Source organism: Athalia rosae, chromosome 6, assembly GCF_917208135.1.
Source record: "Athalia rosae chromosome 6, iyAthRosa1.1, whole genome shotgun sequence".
Lineage (NCBI taxonomy): Eukaryota > Metazoa > Arthropoda > Insecta > Hymenoptera > Athaliidae > Athalia > Athalia rosae.
Window position 1 is genome coordinate 8572196 of NC_064031.1, and position 20140 is coordinate 8592335.

Genomic DNA, 20140 nt, shown 5'->3' on the forward strand with positions numbered 1-20140 from the left:
TTCCAACACGCGTGCACATTAATCACGGGTTGAATGCTCTGAAAACATTATATTGCTCTGCGGAATAAATGAATTCAAATGCGCAACACTATCAGTAACAATTGTTCAACAGTCTCTTTTTTTTTTTTTTATTTTTTTTTTTTAATATTTAATACTAAGGTATATGGTATTATACAAATCAACCTTGACGAAGATATAAAAGTAAATGTGTGTTTTCTGGTATTTTGGAGCCAAACCGACCTGCCATTCTACGTCACGCGATCTGGAATGACATCTCGGCGAATGGAAAAGATCGGGAACTAGTAACGTGATGACGCTGTGCACTGAAACTGATGGACCAGCCAGTTCCTCCGTTGTTCACTGATGTCGTATATTTTACTTTCACCTTATTCGTAGTTCCGTGAAACGGTGCTGGTAGGTCCTATGGGTATAAAGAAAAAAAAAAAAAAAATTAATCGAAGATCGTGTCTTAAGGGATTAAAGGATTTATATCTATAATCTTAACACGAACCCCTCCACAGTAGACGGTTGAAGATAAGGTGTCTCCGTTCGGTTGTACGTCAGATATCTCCAAATTGTCCGTTTCGCAGGTTTCTCTTACACCAAGATCAAAGAATTTAAATTCTAGTAGAACGAGGTAATTCTTCGGTACGCTAATGTCCCAAATGCATTCACTGGTGTTACGATATGGTCCCGGATACAGCGGAGATGCAAATCGGCCTTCATAATTGTAAAGTTTTCCCCCACAACCTTGTCCTGTTAAAAAAAAAACAAAAAAACCAAAAAAAAAATGTACTCATAAATGCAAAGATTTGCATACTTTATTATTTCACCCTCACCTTTATCAGTTGTCGTGTAGGTTATATCGTAGGTATCAAATGAGCCCGCATTAAGCGAGTACGAGTGCAAGCTCAGCCTATTTCCGGTACTAAACACAGGATCTGGTATGTTCATTCCGCACAACATTGCTATAGTACTTGCACTGAAATCTCCATCACGAATCTAGAAGTAAATTTGGAAAACATCAGAGAAATACTTTTAACTTTATATTCTGATTTAAACAGTAGACGCAAAGAAAATATACCTGCAGAGCGCGTTCGGTACAATCGTGTATATCATACATCGTAAATTCGTTGAAGTAAAGTGAAATCGTGTAGTTTTCTGGGGCAGTTATTGTAAACCAACAATCTCTTGAACTGTCATGTACAATTCGTCCTTGGGCACCAGTGAAATTACGAGTACAAGTGCTTACACTGTACTCTAATTTAAATCCAGAATGACTTCCTTTTGGATTTGAAGCGGATGTAAACGCCAATTCAACCTCGTCCCCGCCACTGTGAGAAAACAAAATAAAAATTGACATGTTTTTGAAATCGTCGATGCTGAATTCGAGGTACGAAATTACCTGTGGTAATCATGAGGAAGAGCAGATCCACAAAAATAAAAACTACCGAGTGGCATCCGAGAATTCTGCAACATAATTTAGTATGAACACGGGTGGTATTCGTGTAATTGCGATGGTAACGATCATTGGAATATCGAATTATGCCTACCCTCCACGTGTGTCTAGGGCGATCACGCGTCCCGCTGAATATCAACTCTTCTCCAAAGCCTTCGCTGACATAACGTCGATTCTGTACATAAAATTCTCATTTTAATCAACAGGCCGTACCAGCGGCGCATCATTGAGTAAGTGGACAAGGTTTTACTGCTAGAAAAGATTCATGTATAATAGTTGTGACTGAATTTTGCTCACGGTTTTATCTGTAAAGTGCAGCTTGTCTCTCTCGCAATGTTCAGAATCGTCCAAGTCGAATTGCAAGAAGTGAATGGTTATTCGTCTCCAGTGTACTGAGTCGGGATACGTAAGTTTCCAACGACATCTGATTCCAGCATCATACCTATTAGGAAATCCTGGAGAAGTTAATACTTTGGTCTCATTAGCGACGATTAGAGTCGATTCGCCACAAAGCGCTGGAATAAAAATGCATAAGACGAAAGCAGATATGAGTACAAATTGAATAAGTAACCGTGCTGAATTTATATTGTATTTTTTCTCACATGGTACAGCTTGAAGTGTTCCTGATATTCCATTGCCATTCGTGTCGCCATCGGTTACCAATCTGATCCACATGCTATTCGAAGATGTCGATATCGGAGAAGGGCTCACATTTCCACAGTATGTGGCTATCAGCTCCGAGAATGGTCCTTCGCCGTCTCGGACCTATGAAAAATAATAATTATCACAATAATAACTGCATGGTATTTTAAACATCCAAAATCCATCGTCATTATTCCCACCTCTAAATAATCTCCAGAACATGGTTGATTCGCACGCCCCCGAGAGGAGGAATTCTTCAAATCCATACTACTTATAAATAATTTAACGGTATTACTGCCCGGCGCTCGTACAAGCCAGTGGCAATCTTCCGAATCTTCGTACATCGAACCTTTTTGAGTTCTAAATTGTTGTGAATGAGAATCGAGTCGAATTTCACCTCCGCAACCTGCTGCTTGGCCATTTGTGAACAATACCTTAAATTATGAACCGATTAATCGATATGGAGACACGTATCTAGTACCAGTACAGTCTTCATTTTGCTGAATTACCTTGGCTTTGAATCCTCCAAAGTTGAAACTTCGATCAGTAATGAAATTTATGGTCATTGTGCCGTTTTCAGATTTCACAACTGGCAGGGATCCGTTCAAACTTCCACATAATAAGGCGAGTCGATTTTCTTGCTGGATGACTGTACCAGAATATACAGCCACGAAATCGAAGAAACATCTAAAAACATTTCGGTGATAATTCCTTGGCTTTTTAATTAAATCTTTTTGCACCCAAGTTGACGATCAATGTTACTTACTGGGTACTGTATTCCAGATGGAAACTTTCAAATCTCAAAACGGCAGCTTTACCTGCGGGTGGTTTGACAATCCATGTACAATTAATTCTAGCATAGTAATTACCATTTTCATCGATTGAAGGTGAACTTATATCAGTAGGCCGGGTTACGATATCACCGCATTCTGTGAAATTTTAATACTAATTATTGTATCAAAATAATGGGAATAATTCTTAAAACTATTCCATCAACTCACCATCAAGATAGTATTTCAATTGGAATCCTTTACGTTCGATATAAGAGTCAGTTTTGAAATGGAGTTCCAATCGCGATCCAACATTTTGAGTGGGTGGACGATCAGTTCCACACCAACTACGACTGGTATCTCTACCGTACTCAGGAGTTATAATTGTAACATTGTCAAATCGACATCCACTTCGACCTGTTGAGAATGATCATGTAAATTATTTCTCATTGATAAATTTCGTCAGTTGTTCAATATTATATGACTGTACTACTAATTAGCTGACCTCCTTCTAGGGAAAACTCTGTGAACTGCACGATGATATTTTTATTTTCCGCTACAAAAGTATAGTTGCAGTTCATCTTTGCTGGATAACCCAATGGCCATCCAGGTGATGTGAGATATCTTACGCTCTTCGTTACTGGTATGATTCCGCCGCAATTCGTATTCCATTTAGCCCGGAAACCATCGCCTTGAATGGCATTGTTCGATCGGAATTGAACCCTCATTCGATTCGAAGTTGAGTTGAATACTTGTGGTGTATTTCTACCGCATACTGTAGCGATCTCTAGCCATACAGCAGAATCTGGATCACTGTGATCTTCTAGCTGCCAGTCGAATACCTGATAAAAAACATTTGTTCAAAATATGGCCTCTAAAAAAATATATTCCATTAGCGCGATGCACAAATGCATTTCAAATGCGTACCCGGACGAAATCGTTACCGCAATTTGAACTGGTTTCAAGATTGAAACGATCTACAAATACCAATCCAATGCGATAACCATTTTCTACTGCAATAATCCAGTCACACTCTGCGTTATTTGGATACTGACTCGGGAACCTGCGTAATAACGAATAATTCAAGGTTGTCAAATTTACTACGAGTGGAAAATGAGATATAAAAAATTATTCACTAATTCATCATAATGATCATACCCAGGACTGGTTATTACTCCAACGCTCTGCTGTAAGAATCCACCACAACCACCCTGAAGTGTTTCAACTTGGAATTCAAAGTCATTGTGGGAGTCTTCACCATGGTATTCGATCCACAACTCGTTCGATTGAGATTTTATGTTTAGAGGCAGAATTGATCCGCAAATTTTGTCAAACTGTGGCGACAACGCGCCACCGTTTCTGTGGACAGAATGGGTTAATCGATCAGAAAAAGGCTCAGTTTTTATGTTTTCCTTCCTTTGTTGGTAGAAATTTGAACCCCCAACTCGAGTAATACTTTACCTGACGAGTATGTAATTAGTAGCACATGTTCCCAAGTTGAGTTTCTTGAAAGACAGCGTTATGACCTCTCCATTATCCGGGAATTTAGCGTGCCAAGCACAGTCTATCGGATAAGTTGAACCCCTAGGTACAGTAACTGTGTGGGAAGGACCATGCAGTATTCCACCACACCCGTACCAGCGGTAAGATATAGTATAATTCACCGGATCCGGAGACCCTTTCACAGCCTGTTGGTGAATCCAGTGAGTCAGGTATATCTATGCAGGTACTAATTTTTCAATTAAAAATTTTACACTTTTACTCACCATAATGGTGTTGACCTGCGAGGGAGATCGAATAACAATAGGTTTGGTTCTATTTCCGCAATAATTTACTACCGGTTTATCATCGCTGTCTGAAATAAAATTTTAATATCAGAGATTTGTTTCATACATTTTTTTCTAATAATCAATGAAACTTTTTGAAATAATATTCTTAACTTACCAGTTATTATTAGCGAATTAGAACTGTAACGACAACGATTAGATCCGCCAGAATCTTCAAGTCGGCTAACAAATCCAGTCAAAGTAACCGCGAGCGTTTTATCGCTTGTGTTTAGTGTTGGAGAATAAACTTTCCATTCGCAATAGAAATCAGTCATATTGAAAACGGTATTCTGATTTGTCAAAAGAGTACCTTCGTTATCCCTCACCGTTGCGCCGCACACTGTGGAGATTCTCAAAAAGTACGTCGATCTAAATTATCCGAAAATAATTATTGGCAGTATATTAGAATCAGTGAACCTACGTGAAGGAGAAATTGCAGAATAACGAGCTTTGAAACCCCTCCGTGTTCCAGTACTCGACCAATACCAAACAAGCATTTTGTTACTGGTGCTGATAATCTGCCTGTCCGTATCATGTGCTGTAATATCTTTGTTGTGAGCTATGTAATTGAAGTCATGATAGAACTGAAATTGATGAAAGATTTATCGGTCACGTAAATGTCATTTATGGAGTGATTATATGATTAAATTAAATTATTCGTTCGAATACCAATAGTCGTGGCCCGAATGGCTGCGGAAGTGCTACGTCCGTCGCCCCTATGTCAAGATCGACGATATCAATTTGTACACGATGTCCTTCGGGTACAGAGATCCTCCATTGACAATACCTGCGATAATGGGTGATAAAGTAATGGGGAATTTTAATCATCCGTTGACCGGTTTTTCAGGAATATTCATTGGGAATGATAAAAACTACCTGTTGCGCCCATTAATATTGGGATATCCGGGCGAACTAAATTCACCTGCCGAACCGATTAGACTACCACCGCATACTGGATAGAATTAGATATATTAATACCAATTCATTATTAACAATGTAAAATAAATACACGCCAATTGGCACGAAATTATAAGCCCAATTTACCATCTGGAGAAGTTGTGAAGTTCAGACTGAATCCTCTGTAATGAGATACAGATCTGGTATCGCTGATGAATTTAACTTCAACTATATTCCCCGCCGATTGAATCAATTCTGGTTTTGTTGTTCCGCAGAACACTCCTAGTGGTTTAATTGATGCGTCTACGAGCATAAAACATACGCCAAATTCAAAATTCGCACTCTGTACTTTCGTTTAAATTGTCGTTAGACTCAAGAAGATTGCTAACCCGCAGAATATTTTCTACGTCAAATAAAGGATGATGAAAATCTTTGCATCAAACCAAAGAAATAATCTTCCATGCAAATTCCAGCTATTATAGTAGCAAAAATAAAGAGGAGAGAAAAAATGCCCATAGCACACACAGGTAGGAGCTCTGGTGAATTAAACGAGAGATATGATCTGCCAAGATACGTTTGATATACAACTGGATAGGTGCAATAACTATAAACTTATCAGATGCAACGCGTATAAATGAATTTTCATTTTAATGTTATTCGATATTCTGCGGGAATTATATGTACCGCGTTAAATTTTTTACAATAACGCTGTCGAGGTGATTTGGAAAGAATATTGTAGATGTGGCACAGGAATCATATCAGAATGATTCAAATTTTGAAAATCTATATTCTCTGTGAAATTCATAAATTTCCATAAAAATTTTAAGCAATACTTAACTTTAAAAATAAAAAGCAAACCATTGCTGTATGTACACGTTTAGCCGAAACATTATTATTACAATATATTTAAATTAAGAAACAAATAGAATCGGACGTCACATATTTTGATATCAGAATACTGATCTACGATAAAGTTCAATATTAGCTCGGCTTTACAGCGAGACTTGGTTATCGTGGTTGTGACACATACGACTCTCTTACATTGAAGTAACTACATAGTCAGATTATGTCAACACCTCGTTGTGATGACGAAAAAAAGAACAGCTCTACGTTTACCCAAAGTCTTCAAGTTCCATCCCATCGCCAGTATAAATGGGAAACACTTAGTACACAACATCGCAGTTTACTTCTACTTTTCAATTCGTCAACTTTCGGTTATCTTCTAATAATTAATGAACAGAGTTAACGATCTCAAGTTTACCAAACATTCCTGTACTTACAAACCATCATAAAATAAAATCCTGAAAATGAGGTGAGTATTTTATACGGTTTTCGCAATATAAGCACGCAAACCTAATCTTCCGTCATATTCGACGTATTTTCGGATCGAGTATTCAAGTAATTGTTTAAAAAATCTGCAGAACGAACGAGTGTGCGTTTATGGAAGTTTTTGGCTTTTCAGACTTCGATTGAGTATTGCAGTACTGGTGATTTTAGCATGCTTTCTACTGGAAGCTTCGGCAACGACATCGAATCGAAATACAGAGGCAATAAAGGAGAACTCGCGGTCAACGAATTCAAAAGATGTCCGTTATTCGAAGTAAGTGATATTTTTAACTTCTTTGATTTTATTAGAGCTCATTGAAACTGGTATCGCTTGACTGTGCAGCGAATATTGCTGAATATAACCGTGGTTTTTTGTTTTTATATAGGAATAAGCCCGTTGATTACAGAAAAAAAGAGAGTGGCAAAGAACAAGAGCTGGAAAAAAAAAAGAAGCAACGTCGCGACGCCCATGGAAACCAGAAAATCAAATCAAACGAAGTTTTCAAAAATAATAAATATGAGCGCGGTGGAAAATCGTCCTACGAAGAACAGAACCGGATGAAATCGCATAAGCACAACAAACTCGACAGAGGCGTAGAAAATTTTAAGAATGGCAAAAGTAACGTCAAAAGCAATACGGAAAAAAGTAACAAGAGCAAGAGAACTCTTGAATTGGAACAACCTGAGGACCTGGACATTCACGGAAAAGAAGGCGCGTCGGACAACGTAGACTCCAGGTATACGTCGAAGAAGATGTCTGACAATACTCTTCGTAAGAAATCTGAATCTAAAGGTGCAGACTGCGCGACGGCCGAAGGTGATGATGTGAATAATATTGAACTTGAATCTAATAGCCATCCGTCTGAAGCGAGAAAAATTAAAAGCCCCAAGAAAAACCAGGTCAAATTAGACAAGCGGGAAGATTCAGAGTTGACGAAGACTCATAAGCGAAGTGGTAAAAGTGATTCAATGTGTAAAGAAAATGTGGTATCGCGTGACAGCGAATCAGAGAAAAAAATTCAAATAATCGAGAAATCAGACTTGGATAATTTGTCGGAAAATGGTAATCATTTGGAGGGCGAAATTTTGATGAAGAGAAAGAAGTGTAAAACCGAAAAATTGAAACATAATAAAAAATCCTCTAAAAAATCATCCACAACTGGATCGAAAAAGAAATGTCGGAAATATGATGAATCTGCGCAAGTTTTACACGAGGAAGAAAACTCAGCTGAAAAGTTGGAAGACCATGAATCGGGTAGTTGCGATATGAAAACTCAAAGTGTGCCTAAACGAAATAAAGTTCACGCTGAGGAATTGGAATATTTTGCAGATGATATCGTAAAAAGCACCATTGTGAACTCCGACGAACGAGATGTTGAAAAAAATTCTTTCGAAAATTCAACGAATGAACAGGAAATAGATTCAGAAAATCTTCACGAAGCGGATGGGGATATCAACGATGAAGAAAATTGTTCGCAAGAAAATTGGCTCAAGTAAAAATTTACCGGAAAGAAATTATCCCGCGGTATATGCAGACAGACCATTCAAACGATGAGCAAAAATTTTTTAAACTTATTTAAATAATGTAACATAAATCTGGATAGATATTATGTACATGTATGTATAAATATGTATGTATGTTCGTGTGATATAATAATGTTAATGAAGAAAGACAAACAGTTTCAAACTTTAATCCACGACGTTATCATAAATATTACTGGATTTAATAGTAAAATTACTTACCGGATGATCCGTTCAACCGTAATTCTTCGGCAATTTCCACATGATCCGAACCTTCACAACGTACATAATTCACCAAGTGGATGTCTCTGAACTGCAGTTTTATTGTGTGACCAGGAGGACCAACGATACGCCATATGCAGGTGATATTTGGGGGGAAATGATTAGGATAATTGGGCGATTCTATAACGCCTTGTCTACCCCTTATCAAGCCACCGCATTGTTCTGTTATAAAATTAAAAAGATTACGACATAATTTGCCCCCAAAAATCTGCGGTGTCCTAGTGGATTCTTTGAAAAACTCACCACCAATGGTGACTGTAGCATTGAAACCATTTTTGGGATCAGGAATGTCGGTGTAGAAGTGGAGGTACATCACATTTCCAGTAGTAAACATACTACTGGGTGCCTGACTTCCACAGTATCGTCCAAGTAGCCTTGAAATGTCAGTTCCACCATCTCTGATCTCTAGATATTCTCTAGTGCAGCTGCGAACGAAAGTTTGGAATAACTTTAGCCTTTTATATAAATTATCAGACTTCGTAAGAAAGAACTTTGACCATTTTAACTCACCCATGGCTGGGCGCAAGGTCAAATCTGTCAGGGAAATGTATCGATATCATTTCTCCAGCGGGTGCCATAACAGTCCAGAAACATTCTGAATGTGGCGATGGAATATTAGGGTAATTAGGAGTGGTTATTTGCCACATCTTGGTTTGCGGTCCTAACAAAATTTCCCCTCCACAGTTCATTCCTATCTCCCTGAAAAGGATTCATTGAAAATTAATCAGTCAGTTTTGATTCAGCAATGTTCTAGAAGATGTGATTCAATTACCTGTATTGTAATTTGAACTGAGTTAGTACTCTCATGCCGATTACTTTTACGTAGAGCTGATTTCCAGTCGTTAGCAACTCCTCATTGGGTACTGCGGTACCACAATATTTGCCAATACCAAGAATAGGAGATGAAGGTGATGGGCCATTTTTCAACTGTCAGTATGTAATAGTAACAAAATAAATATTCAGAACGAATATATCACCCCATTATGAAAAATAATAATTGCAAAATCGAAATCTTACCATGAGGTAATTGATCCCGCAAATTGAATCAGAATTGTGGATATTCAAACTGACGATTCTAACTCCTATGGTCCTTCCCGGTCTGACGGTGACATTCCACTGACACTGTAACGACCACTGAGGCAAATGACCAGTGGTTGATGTTTCATTTGCTTCTATAACTCCATTTGGACCCTGTAGCTGACCACCGCAAGCTTAAAGGAAAAAATATTTTACTATAGAACGTAATATTTATAGTGATTTGAAACATTCGTAACGGGTCAAGTATGGAGTTCCTCGAAAGGGAGACACTTTTGAAACACACCTTTACGAATTGTGGCGTTGAATCCAGTTCCATTAAGATATACGTCGCTGTGAAATACAACTTTCATAAGGTTTGTTGCTTCGACCGGTGTCCGAGTAGCATTGGTATAGCAATAGTTATCTCCCACTTGACTCCATGAGCGTGATGCTGACATGGGATTTCCGGCAAACACTTGAACATAATCGGCGAGGCATTGTTCGGTCGTTTCCAAATCTAATGTATTGAATCTGAGGACAAGATGAGTTCCTGGAATCGATTCCAGAGTCCAACTACAATCAAGGTTTGTGTCGTAGCCTTGAGGCCATCCAGGTGAACTGATTGTGTAGTTGGTGTCTCCACGGTTGACTAGAGAGATGATTTCATGGCACGATGCTAAATTTAAATAAAAAATGAAATAAAGAGAGCAATTTATATTTCACCATACATACATAATGTGATTGGAATATGCTCACTTCGAGTACTGTCGCCATCGTCAGATTCGCCAATTTCTGTTCTAGGTACTTGTAACCAGTTTAAAAGGAACCAGCTGCCTTGTCTCATTGAATGCGTAGAGAACTTGAGGTAAACTACATTACTCGACGATCGCACTGGCTTCGGCAGAGTCGTACCACATGCCGAAATCAGTTCACGAGCTTCGCTATCGTATCCATCGTAGATCTTAAAGTTGTTAAACGGTGTAATAATTCGTTGAATATTTGGAGAAATTATTAAAATTTTCAGAATATTCATTGGTTGCTCACAGTGAGATAAAGGTAGCACTCGTCCGCGTATCGATCGATGTGAAAATCTTCGAAAGTTATCAATATCGAGGATTTGAAGTCAACGGTGATGTGCCACTGAAATTCTCCTTGGATCATGTACGGATGCGGATACAATGGAGAAGCAATCTGTCCACTGGGTCCTGATAAATCACTTCCATGAACGATGTTGTACTCAGCAGCGAATCCTTTCCCCGTCCCATCTGCAGTGCTTCTGAACTTTATCCATAAGCTTTTTGGTGAATTTATCGCATTAACATCCGTTCCACAAAACGTTCCGATCAATTTTCCAATTCCGCTTTCTTCTCTAACTTCAACGTAATCTAAATCGCAATTTTGGCTTTGGATAACATCAAACTCCGTGAAACTCAAGCTTATTGGATTTCCTGGAGATGTGCGCAGGGACCAGATGCACTCTATATTCCTTGGATAGCTATTCGGATAACCTGGTGTCGAGATCGTACCATGTTCTGAGCTGTAATTCCCTCCGCATGCTGAAATAACATATGTTTTTCTATATTTACTGATTACCATTCGTCATCTCCGCATAATTACTCCTATGATTTCGCCCTTACTCACCTGAATTCAGCACAGAGTAGGTAGCGGAGAAAACCGAGTGATACAACGCTCCATAAATGGATGATGCATGTATTGTTAATGCATTTCCTTGACTCACAATTGACGAGGGAACTTTTGTACCGCACCACGTTCCTAGTGCAGGTCCATCTGTCCCTTCACCTTCGAAAACCTGTATGGAGTTATCCTCACAGTCATCGTGTCCGTAGTTCATCCCCATTACTTGTATGTGAGTAAAAGTCAGGGTGACGTGGTCCTCTGCAATTAAATGAGAAGTTGATATTCTTGAACCTGAAACTCACAGTCAGACTACAAATACCTGGGTGTTCGGCTATGATGGTCCAGGTGCAATTGGTTATTTCTGTATACAGACCGACCGACGAGTCCATTGAAATTACTCCTTGGTCATTAGAAACGATGCGTGCTCCACATGCAAGGGCATAAGTCGCTTTGAAACCCTTTGCCTGAACGTAAGGGTCTGTTCGCATCACGACTAGAAGTTCATTGGTCGTGGAAATATACGATGGAGGAAGCGCATTGCGACAATGAGATCCCAGTACAGGCGCGTCTCGAGTTGAGCCATCATAAATCTATAAAGCGATAAAATATAGTTGCACATCGAACATTGGTTCGATCATTTTTAGATATGATCGCTTACTCTAACGTAGTCATCGCTGCAATTTCTGCTTGCTTCAATGTCGAAGTCGATGAAGGTGAGATTGACGATATGATTCACGGGCACTTGAATATACCACTCGCAATTTTGGTTCGCGGGATAATTTGAAGGGTAGTTTGCTGAATGTATGATACCGGTCGCTGTCGTGAATTTCCCGCCACATTGAATGGGCACACTTCTGTATGAAGCATTGAATCCTGAGGCTTCATAAGAATGATCGGAAGAGAATTTGATGAATAGCTTATTGCTCGAACTCGTTAAGACAACTGGACGATCAGTGTGACACGTGTCTAATAATTTTGGTGCGGAATCATCTGCGCCACCGTAAATTTCCAGTTTATCGAAAACACAATTCTGTATTTTTTCCAAGTTCACATCCACCAATGTAAGTTCTATACTGCAAGCGTAGTCAACCGCAATGCTCCATTCGCATTCAATATTCTGAGGATATGGTTGAGGGTATCCAGGGGACATGATTATCCCTTCTGGTTTATTCAAGAAACCACCGCAACCTGTAAGTGTACAAATAACACCACTTCGTAGTTAATAATCTCCAATCTTGTTTCACAAGCAATATTGACCATTACCAACATTACATACAGAGGTATCTCCTTACCATTGACAACCCATTCAAGCCGAAAGCCATTGTGAGCAAGATAACTGTCGGAATAAAATTGTAAAAAGACCTGCCGTTGGGTCGATACCACTTTGGGTGGCAAGGCTGTGGAGTCGCAGTATTTGCCAATCTCTCGAGTGGGTTGATCATCGTCACCCTCTTTCACCTCCAAATAATCGTACGGGCAGGATTCTTCGCTTCCTGCTTCCAAGTCGAAGTGAGAGAAGGTGAGATTAATCTTGTTACCCATCGGTGCCTCGATAGTCCAGCTGCAGTTTTCTCTGTGTGGATAATCGTTGGGGAAATTCGGTGATTCGATAACTCCTCGGTGAGCGTGAAGTTTGTTATGGCATACTGAAATAATTGGGAATAAATGACTACTCGAAATGATAAAGACTCGATGGTATTACGTGGTGAACTTACAAGTGATGTAATTTATATGGAAACCTCGCCCAGAACCACTGTAATCACTGCGGAAACGAACAGACGCAACGTTTGTAGTGGTCTGGACGTAAAGGGGGTGGTTCGTGCCACAATATCTTCCCAATTTTTTGCCTCGTCTGTTAGGTCCTTCGTATATTTCGATAAAATCGAATGAACATTGATCGTGCTGCTCAAGGTCTAAGTCGACTATTATCAGCTGTATGATACTGCCAGCTGACACGCCGATCTGCCAGTTACATTCAGCATTGCGAATGTAGGGCTGAGGGTAACCGGGAGAAGAAATAGACCCACTGGTAGTATTCAAAGTCCCACCGCATCCTGGCGATGCACAGAAAAATGAATTAAATTTTTCAGGTTTTCATATGATTGTAATTTAGATATGCCATTGAATTTTTTGATAGAACGAACCAATGGTGGTAGAATCCCATTCTATATTAAAACCCTCGCCGCCTCTCGATACGTCTGAGGAAAACTTCAGGTACATTTGATTTCCAAAGCTCGTAATTTGCATTGGAATGTTAGAGCCGCAGTATTTTCCCAATAAAGGAGACGTTGCGGTGCCTCCGTTCCTGATAAGATACGAAAGTTGCACAGTTTACGAATTAGTATTAATAAGGTAGAATTCCTCACCTTATTTCAAGGTAGTCAAATGAGCAGCTGGATTGCGATTCCAAGTCAAACTTCACGACGTTTAGGACTATCTGGTGTCTATTGGCAGCTTCGATGATCCATTCGCACTGTCTACTTTCCGGATAACGCTCTGGGTAATTAGGTGTTTTGATGGATCCAGTAAGCGCGAAAAAGTGTCCTCCGCAAACTTTAGAGGCATCAATAAATACGTAGGAAGCCATGAACCCGTCCCTTGTTACTGATCCATCGGTATGAAAGTGAATCGACATTATTCGAGATTGCGTCGTCAATATAGGTGGTTTTGTCGTCCCGCAATACCTGCCATAAACATACAATTGAAGAAATGTCTCGAGGAATTTCTACAAGGTTGAATATGAATTTTTTGCCAGTGTCTCACGTTCCCATATCCTGCCGTGAGTCCCTCGTTATATTTTCATAAATTTGAACGTAGTCATTGCGACAAGCAGGGTGGTATTCTAGGTCAAACGTTAGCCAGGTCAATTGTATAACGTATCCAGGGGGTGCCTGAACTGTCCAATGGCAGTCCTCTTCATTGTCGTATCCAGAACCAGTGGTTGGATTCTGGATGACGCCGGATGGCGTTTTAAAGAGACCTCCACACCCTATTCGGATTGATAAATACATAGTTTGAAAATATAGAAGCTGCAACTTTCATAAAATTGAAGGGGGGGAAAAAAAGTAAAATTCACACTCACTTCGGTCAGAAGTTGTGTAAACGGCTTTGAATCCACGCTGGTGGTTGCTACGATCAGTCGTGAATTTGAGGTACATGTAATTGTGGGTCGACATAAGTGGAAATTCAGGAATAGATGAATTCGATCCACAATATGTGCCGATAGTTGTTGAATTCTCGTTATCACCATCGTGGACTTCTAAGTAGTCGAACACGCAATCGGGGTAACCCAGACCTTCGATGTCCATGTCCTGAATCTCCAACGATATGGCCTTTCCCGGTGGTTGTATTATTTCGTAAACACATGTCCTCGACGCAGGATATGGTTGTGGATAATAGGGTGATTGTATAACGCCAGTTTCTTCGGTGAACTGTCCACCACACCATACCTCATAAGTGAATTGGAAACCTTTCTCATTAAAACTCCAGTCAGACCTGAAACGTATGAGTAAAACATTCGATTCTGATAAAATGCTTGAAGGAAGTGTATCGCCGCAGTATCTTCCGACCAATGGAGCTTCCCTGTTATGGCCACTGTATATCTGCGAATAAAAAATCAAGTTATGGTCCAGCAAATCGGAAAGATTTTGATTTAAATTTGAGAAATGGTAACCTCCACATAGTCGAATCTGCAACCATGAGAACTTTCAAGCTCAAAGCTGATCCAAGTTATTTTCACTCTCTCTCCCGTTGGAATTTGTATCTTCCATTCACAGTCTAGATTTGAATCGTAAGGTAATGGGAAATTCGGTGTTTGTAGAGTCCCGGAAGATGCGGTATAAACTCCTCCGCAACCAGGTATTCCTAGACAGAACATTTGTTCACAAGATCCATATAATTCATGCAATATTGGTAGGTATATACATTCCAATAATGTTGTCAGTTTCCTCTTACCTTCAATACTTGAAAAAGTAATCTGGAATCCCGCGTCCTGCCCAGCACTGTCTGAATGGAAGTGTAGCCAAGCCTCAGAACCGGATGTGACCAGCGGTGGTGGATGGGTATGATTACAGTACAGTCCCAATCTGTTACTGGAGGCACTTCTACCATCTTTTATCTTGAATACGGAATTATGAGCGAGATTAGAAGCTCGTTCACAAACAAAAACAAGGGCAGCGAATTACCTCGAGATAGTCCATATCACACGTCGGGTGTTCCTCCAGCATCATAGTGAAGAAATGGAATTGAATCCTTTTTCCTGATGTGACGCTGACAAACCAGCTGCAGTCCCTGTCAGCCGGATATTTTCCCGGTGATCCGGGTGAGCTAATGGAACCGTGATCAGCATTTATCTCCCCACCGCACACGGGTGGGATTGAGTTCCACTCCAAGGTGAATCCATCCTTTGCAATACTGCCGTCTGAGTGAAACCATAAATAAACAGCTTCCTGAGAAGATATTATATTTCCACCATTCGGCAAACTGTTTCCACAGTATCTTCCAATTATATGTTCACCGGCTGTCGGACCGTCGTGGATCTGGTTTTATTTAGGGGGCAGAAGAACAAAAAGAAGAAAATCAAGTTCAGAGCATTAAAACTAAGATATTTTTTATGTTTCGCGATATTTACCTGTACAAAGTCGAACTGGCAATCGGTAGAGTGTTCCAAATTGAAGACGGTGAATGTTATATTCAGCACCATGGACGAATTCGTTATCCAAACCCAGGCACAGCTCAATCTGTGTTGATAAGTCCTGCTGACAGTTGGGAACTGTAAAGTACCTTGCAAATCTCTGAAAGTTTGTCCACACGATTCTCTCGGTGTCTCACACCGTGGTCCGCTAAAACTATTGGTGCAGCGACAGGCAGCTCCTCTATTTCTTACCATGCATGTTCCACCATTTCTGCATGGGTTTGGATCGCAAGGATTTGATTCGACGTCGCAATTCTTGCCTATGAAAATATTAGCAAGTCAGCCGATATGATGGAATATAAAATGAAAGCAATGCCATTATCGAAGTGGAGAGTGAATTTTTAATGACTCACCGGTGAACCGAGCATAGCACATGCACCTGTAGTCGCTTGGTCCATTTGGAACACAACTTCCATGAACACAAGGATTGCTGGAACACGACGTGTGAACGCCGATGTCAGTACCAGCTACCTGGCAGCCGTTTGGTCCCATTCCAGTACCTTGGTAGCCAGGTAGGCATCGACACTGTACGATATAATCACCCATACCTGGGCTGTCTATACATGTAGCCATAGGATGACATCCGCCATTGTTAATTCTGCACGATCCAACATACGTGCAAGTAACACCGTCACCTTGGTACCCCGGAGGACAAGAGCCGCAGATTCTAGATCCCTAATAAAAGTCCATGAAAACTTAGAGAAAATTGTATAATGCCTCGGTTCCTTATCCTACAAATTGAAACACGATTATGTTCACCATAGTATTGATGCAGGGAACTGATGGGGATGTACTGCATCCCCCGTTGTTAATCGTACATTCGTCAAGATCGGTACAATAATATCCGTTTCCTGTATAACCTTGAGGACAGCCCCCGCAGTAGAAAGTCCCAGGTACGTTTATGCAGGGTACCAATGGGTTAACTGAGCACGGAGGACGCTTGCCTGTGCACTCATCAACGTCTTTGGTACAGGCGGAAGTAACACTGTCAATCTCCCAACCCTGAAGAACGAATCAATTGATAAATCGATAAATTAGATTAATTCGAATTGCGAATGACAATTTCCGAGTCTTTACTTGGTCACAGATACAGGCGTATCCCAACGGAGTACCAGGTTTGTTGATGCAAACACCATGGCCGCAAATCTCGTTAGAATTTTCGTTATTGCAATCCATCGATCGTTTCGTACAGTGAATACCAAACCATCCACTTGCACAGGCACAGCTAAATATATTGCATCGAATCGGGAAAACGTTAGTATAGAATTTGTATACGAGTTGTTGGATTTTCTCTTTTCAACTTACGAGTAGCTTCCAGGTGTATTTCGACAGGTAGCTCCATTCTGGCATCCGAGATCGGTTCCATCGAATCTGTGGCATTCGTTGACGTCCGCTTCACACTGGGGCCCCTGAAATTTTTGTCGAAAAAGTGATGTAATTTCAACGCAATACATACTGAATCTACAGATGACGAGATTAGGAACTGAAAATGCTCACCTCCCAGCCTTCCATACACAAGCATTTATATCCATCAATTTTATCTTCACACGTACCACCATTTCGGCACGGGTTGCTCACGCATTCGTCAGTTTCCAATTTTCGGCGGAAACTCGCTGTTGCAAGTTCGAGCTGCCGAACCTAAGAAAGGAAGATTACGTTATTTAAACTTATGGATTATCCATATTTCTTCAAATTCCAGAAATGCGTTTAATCTCCCCACTTACCCGGGCAGTAAGTCGTTGGATTCGTGTTCGCGCGATATTGTCAGTTCCGGACTGTAATGCCAACAGGGATTCGTTAGCGGTACCATAAATATGTATATTGAATATATGTATACTAGGGTAGGTAAAAAAAAACTGCTATTTTTTTTTTTTTAATCTCAGACACAAAAACTTGTTGCTAGGCACCTTTAGAAAGGACACACCCAGTATGGGCTCATAATATTAATGGGAACATCCTCCTCATCATCGATTTCTATTTTCAATTCAGTTTGATATCCAAAAAGTCATGTTTTATCACCAATAGCTTGTTAAGCCCGTACTATGGTCAATATCTGTAGGAAATTTAACGCTCTGCAAAAATGGTCTCTTATACTTTTTCGAATTTTCGAAATTTTTTTTTTTTTCTCATATGTACTGCATATTGTAATTCAAATGGGAATATCTTTGAAATGGTTCGATTAATCGAAAAAGTATAAGGGACCAGTTTTGTAGAGCGTTAAATTTCCTACAAGAATCAATGCAGTTCATTCGATAATAATTATTACTCAGTCAGTAACAAAATTCAGAAAGAAAAAGTGATTTTTCTTTAAATTCTTCAATTTTTGACCTTGAATATCTTTGAAATGGTAAGATTTATCGAAAAAGTATAACAGACCATTTTTGTAGAGCATTCAATTTCCTACAGATATTGACCATAGTAGGGGCTTAACAAGCTATTGGTGATAAAACATGACTTTTTGGATATCAAACTGAATTGAAAATAGAAATCGATGATGAGGAGGATGTTCCCATTAATATTATGAGCCCATACTGGGTGTGTCCTTTCTAAAGGTGCCCAGCAACAAGTTTTTGTGTCTGAGATTCAAAAAAAAAAAATAGAAGTTTTTTTTGACCCACCCTAATGTATACGCTTCTGGGCGAAAACAGATGATGACCCAATCAAGACAATAAAAACATCGACAATGAAACTCTTACATTGAAGAAAGGTCTTGGAGAAGTCCTGCTCGTACTCGGTCTGTACATGGTTCGGTTCATATCAAGCCCCATTTCAAGGGCGTGAACCTTACTCTGCAGACCGTAAGGACCTTCGATGGCTTCCGTTAGCCGTGACAAAACGTTTTCCAATTCCGTAAGGATACCTAACTTCCACTGTTCCACCAAAATCGAAGCATTTTGCGCCTGCAATTGGGACGAAATTTTCGTGTCATTCCATGTTTAAAGTACAACTGAATGCTCCTTGACAACTAGGCATAACCGCCGTATAAGATTGAAAACTTTTGGTTTAGAATGAAATAATTTGTCTTACCGCTGACGCGACGTGAAGCAGATTTATTCCATTTACGTTAACGTAGCTAGCGCCTGTTGTCTTCAGAGTAATATTTTTGTCTTTAGCACTGGTAACAAAGAGGTTCCCATCGCGTACCTCGAGCACTGGCCTGTAAAATTTTAACAACTAGAGTAGCGCGTTTTCGTACACCATTTTTATTTCTTTCTATAATCCTAGTAGAGCACATGCTGGCGAAGTTAGTCTGCATGTAATTCATCTCACCTTTCATCCATCCATGCTATAGAAAATCCCGCAAAAATAGGGACAAGGGCGATGGCCGTCAGCCATCCTGACCGCTGTAGGATCATTCTGGCGGATTGGGGGTAATAAAGTTTACTTAAAATGACGTAATTTCAATTCGTTGAATTCTTAACATTCCCGAATAAGAGTTGGATCTCCTATTAGTTCGACTGTTTCCAACAAACTGAGTCCGGAGAGGCGTCAGAATTCGGTTATCATCGGATATAGTATGGGGGCGTTTTCAATAACACCCAATATTGAGTTACAGCTGGAAATTTACAGATTTATCTCCGATTAATACGTAGGGTTTTGAGGTACTCTGTATTGTGGAGTATGATTAAAATATCAGAGATATTTCACAAGGTCAAATATATCATTCAGGCAGGCGTTTCGAATTTTTGGACTCTCATTCATTTTATCGTTAGTCAAAAGCAACATTTGCAAAACCAAGGGTCATTTTTTGAGTAAGTTATTGAGGGTAAATTTTATTCCCGATAATATAATACGTGTGTACACACGATATGATTATTACATGAATAATTTCTTGAACAATGCTCTGCAGATTATATATGTATATTTATATATAAATACTTGAGGGAATACTTCTTATCATTTTTATCATTTTATTCAATTTTCGAATATCTCTCTACATTTATTTACACTATTGTAATTTAGATCGTATTATTTAAAAATTTGCTGTAAGGATTGAAACGTACGTGTTTCATTTTGAACACAATTACCAAGATTGTCCCGGCATTATTGATGATCATAACATTAATAA

General features: G+C 39.7%; 2 protein-coding genes across 2 annotated transcripts; one reads left to right on the plus strand and one right to left on the minus strand.

Moving 5' to 3' along the window:
- Positions 1–112: 112 nt before the first annotated feature.
- LOC105693659 (cubilin-like) lies at positions 113–19555 on the minus strand. Its single transcript, XM_012413725.2, has 52 exons — positions 19342–19555; positions 19099–19228; positions 18768–18971; positions 17796–17846; positions 17569–17709; positions 17377–17480; positions 17149–17296; positions 16831–17073; positions 16425–16746; positions 16009–16331; positions 15563–15916; positions 15333–15495; positions 15052–15242; positions 14461–14980; positions 14142–14367; positions 13745–14062; positions 13523–13683; positions 13094–13432; positions 12671–13024; positions 12037–12566; positions 11698–11968; positions 11382–11636; positions 10785–11296; positions 10497–10701; positions 10045–10416; positions 9741–9934; positions 9496–9650; positions 9234–9422; positions 8967–9148; positions 8664–8885; positions 5742–5897; positions 5574–5649; positions 5367–5484; positions 5119–5281; positions 4816–5037; positions 4638–4726; positions 4333–4559; positions 4030–4230; positions 3799–3934; positions 3377–3713; positions 3103–3288; positions 2868–3030; positions 2611–2788; positions 2302–2535; positions 2062–2224; positions 1757–1974; positions 1554–1634; positions 1406–1470; positions 1085–1334; positions 840–1002; positions 512–756; positions 113–421 (listed from the first exon to the last, which is right to left on the minus strand). Exons 1-52 carry the CDS (start codon positions 19425–19427, stop codon positions 254–256), a joined length of 11304 nt encoding a protein of 3767 aa, XP_012269148.2. The 5' UTR covers positions 19428–19555; the 3' UTR covers positions 113–253.
- On the plus strand, positions 6002–8613 carry LOC125501496 (protein starmaker-like). The gene is made up of 3 exons (XM_048657649.1): positions 6002–6906; positions 7057–7194; positions 7307–8613. Exons 1-3 carry the CDS (start codon positions 6902–6904, stop codon positions 8415–8417), a joined length of 1254 nt encoding a protein of 417 aa, XP_048513606.1. The 5' UTR covers positions 6002–6901; the 3' UTR covers positions 8418–8613.
- Positions 19556–20140: the final 585 nt, after the last annotated feature.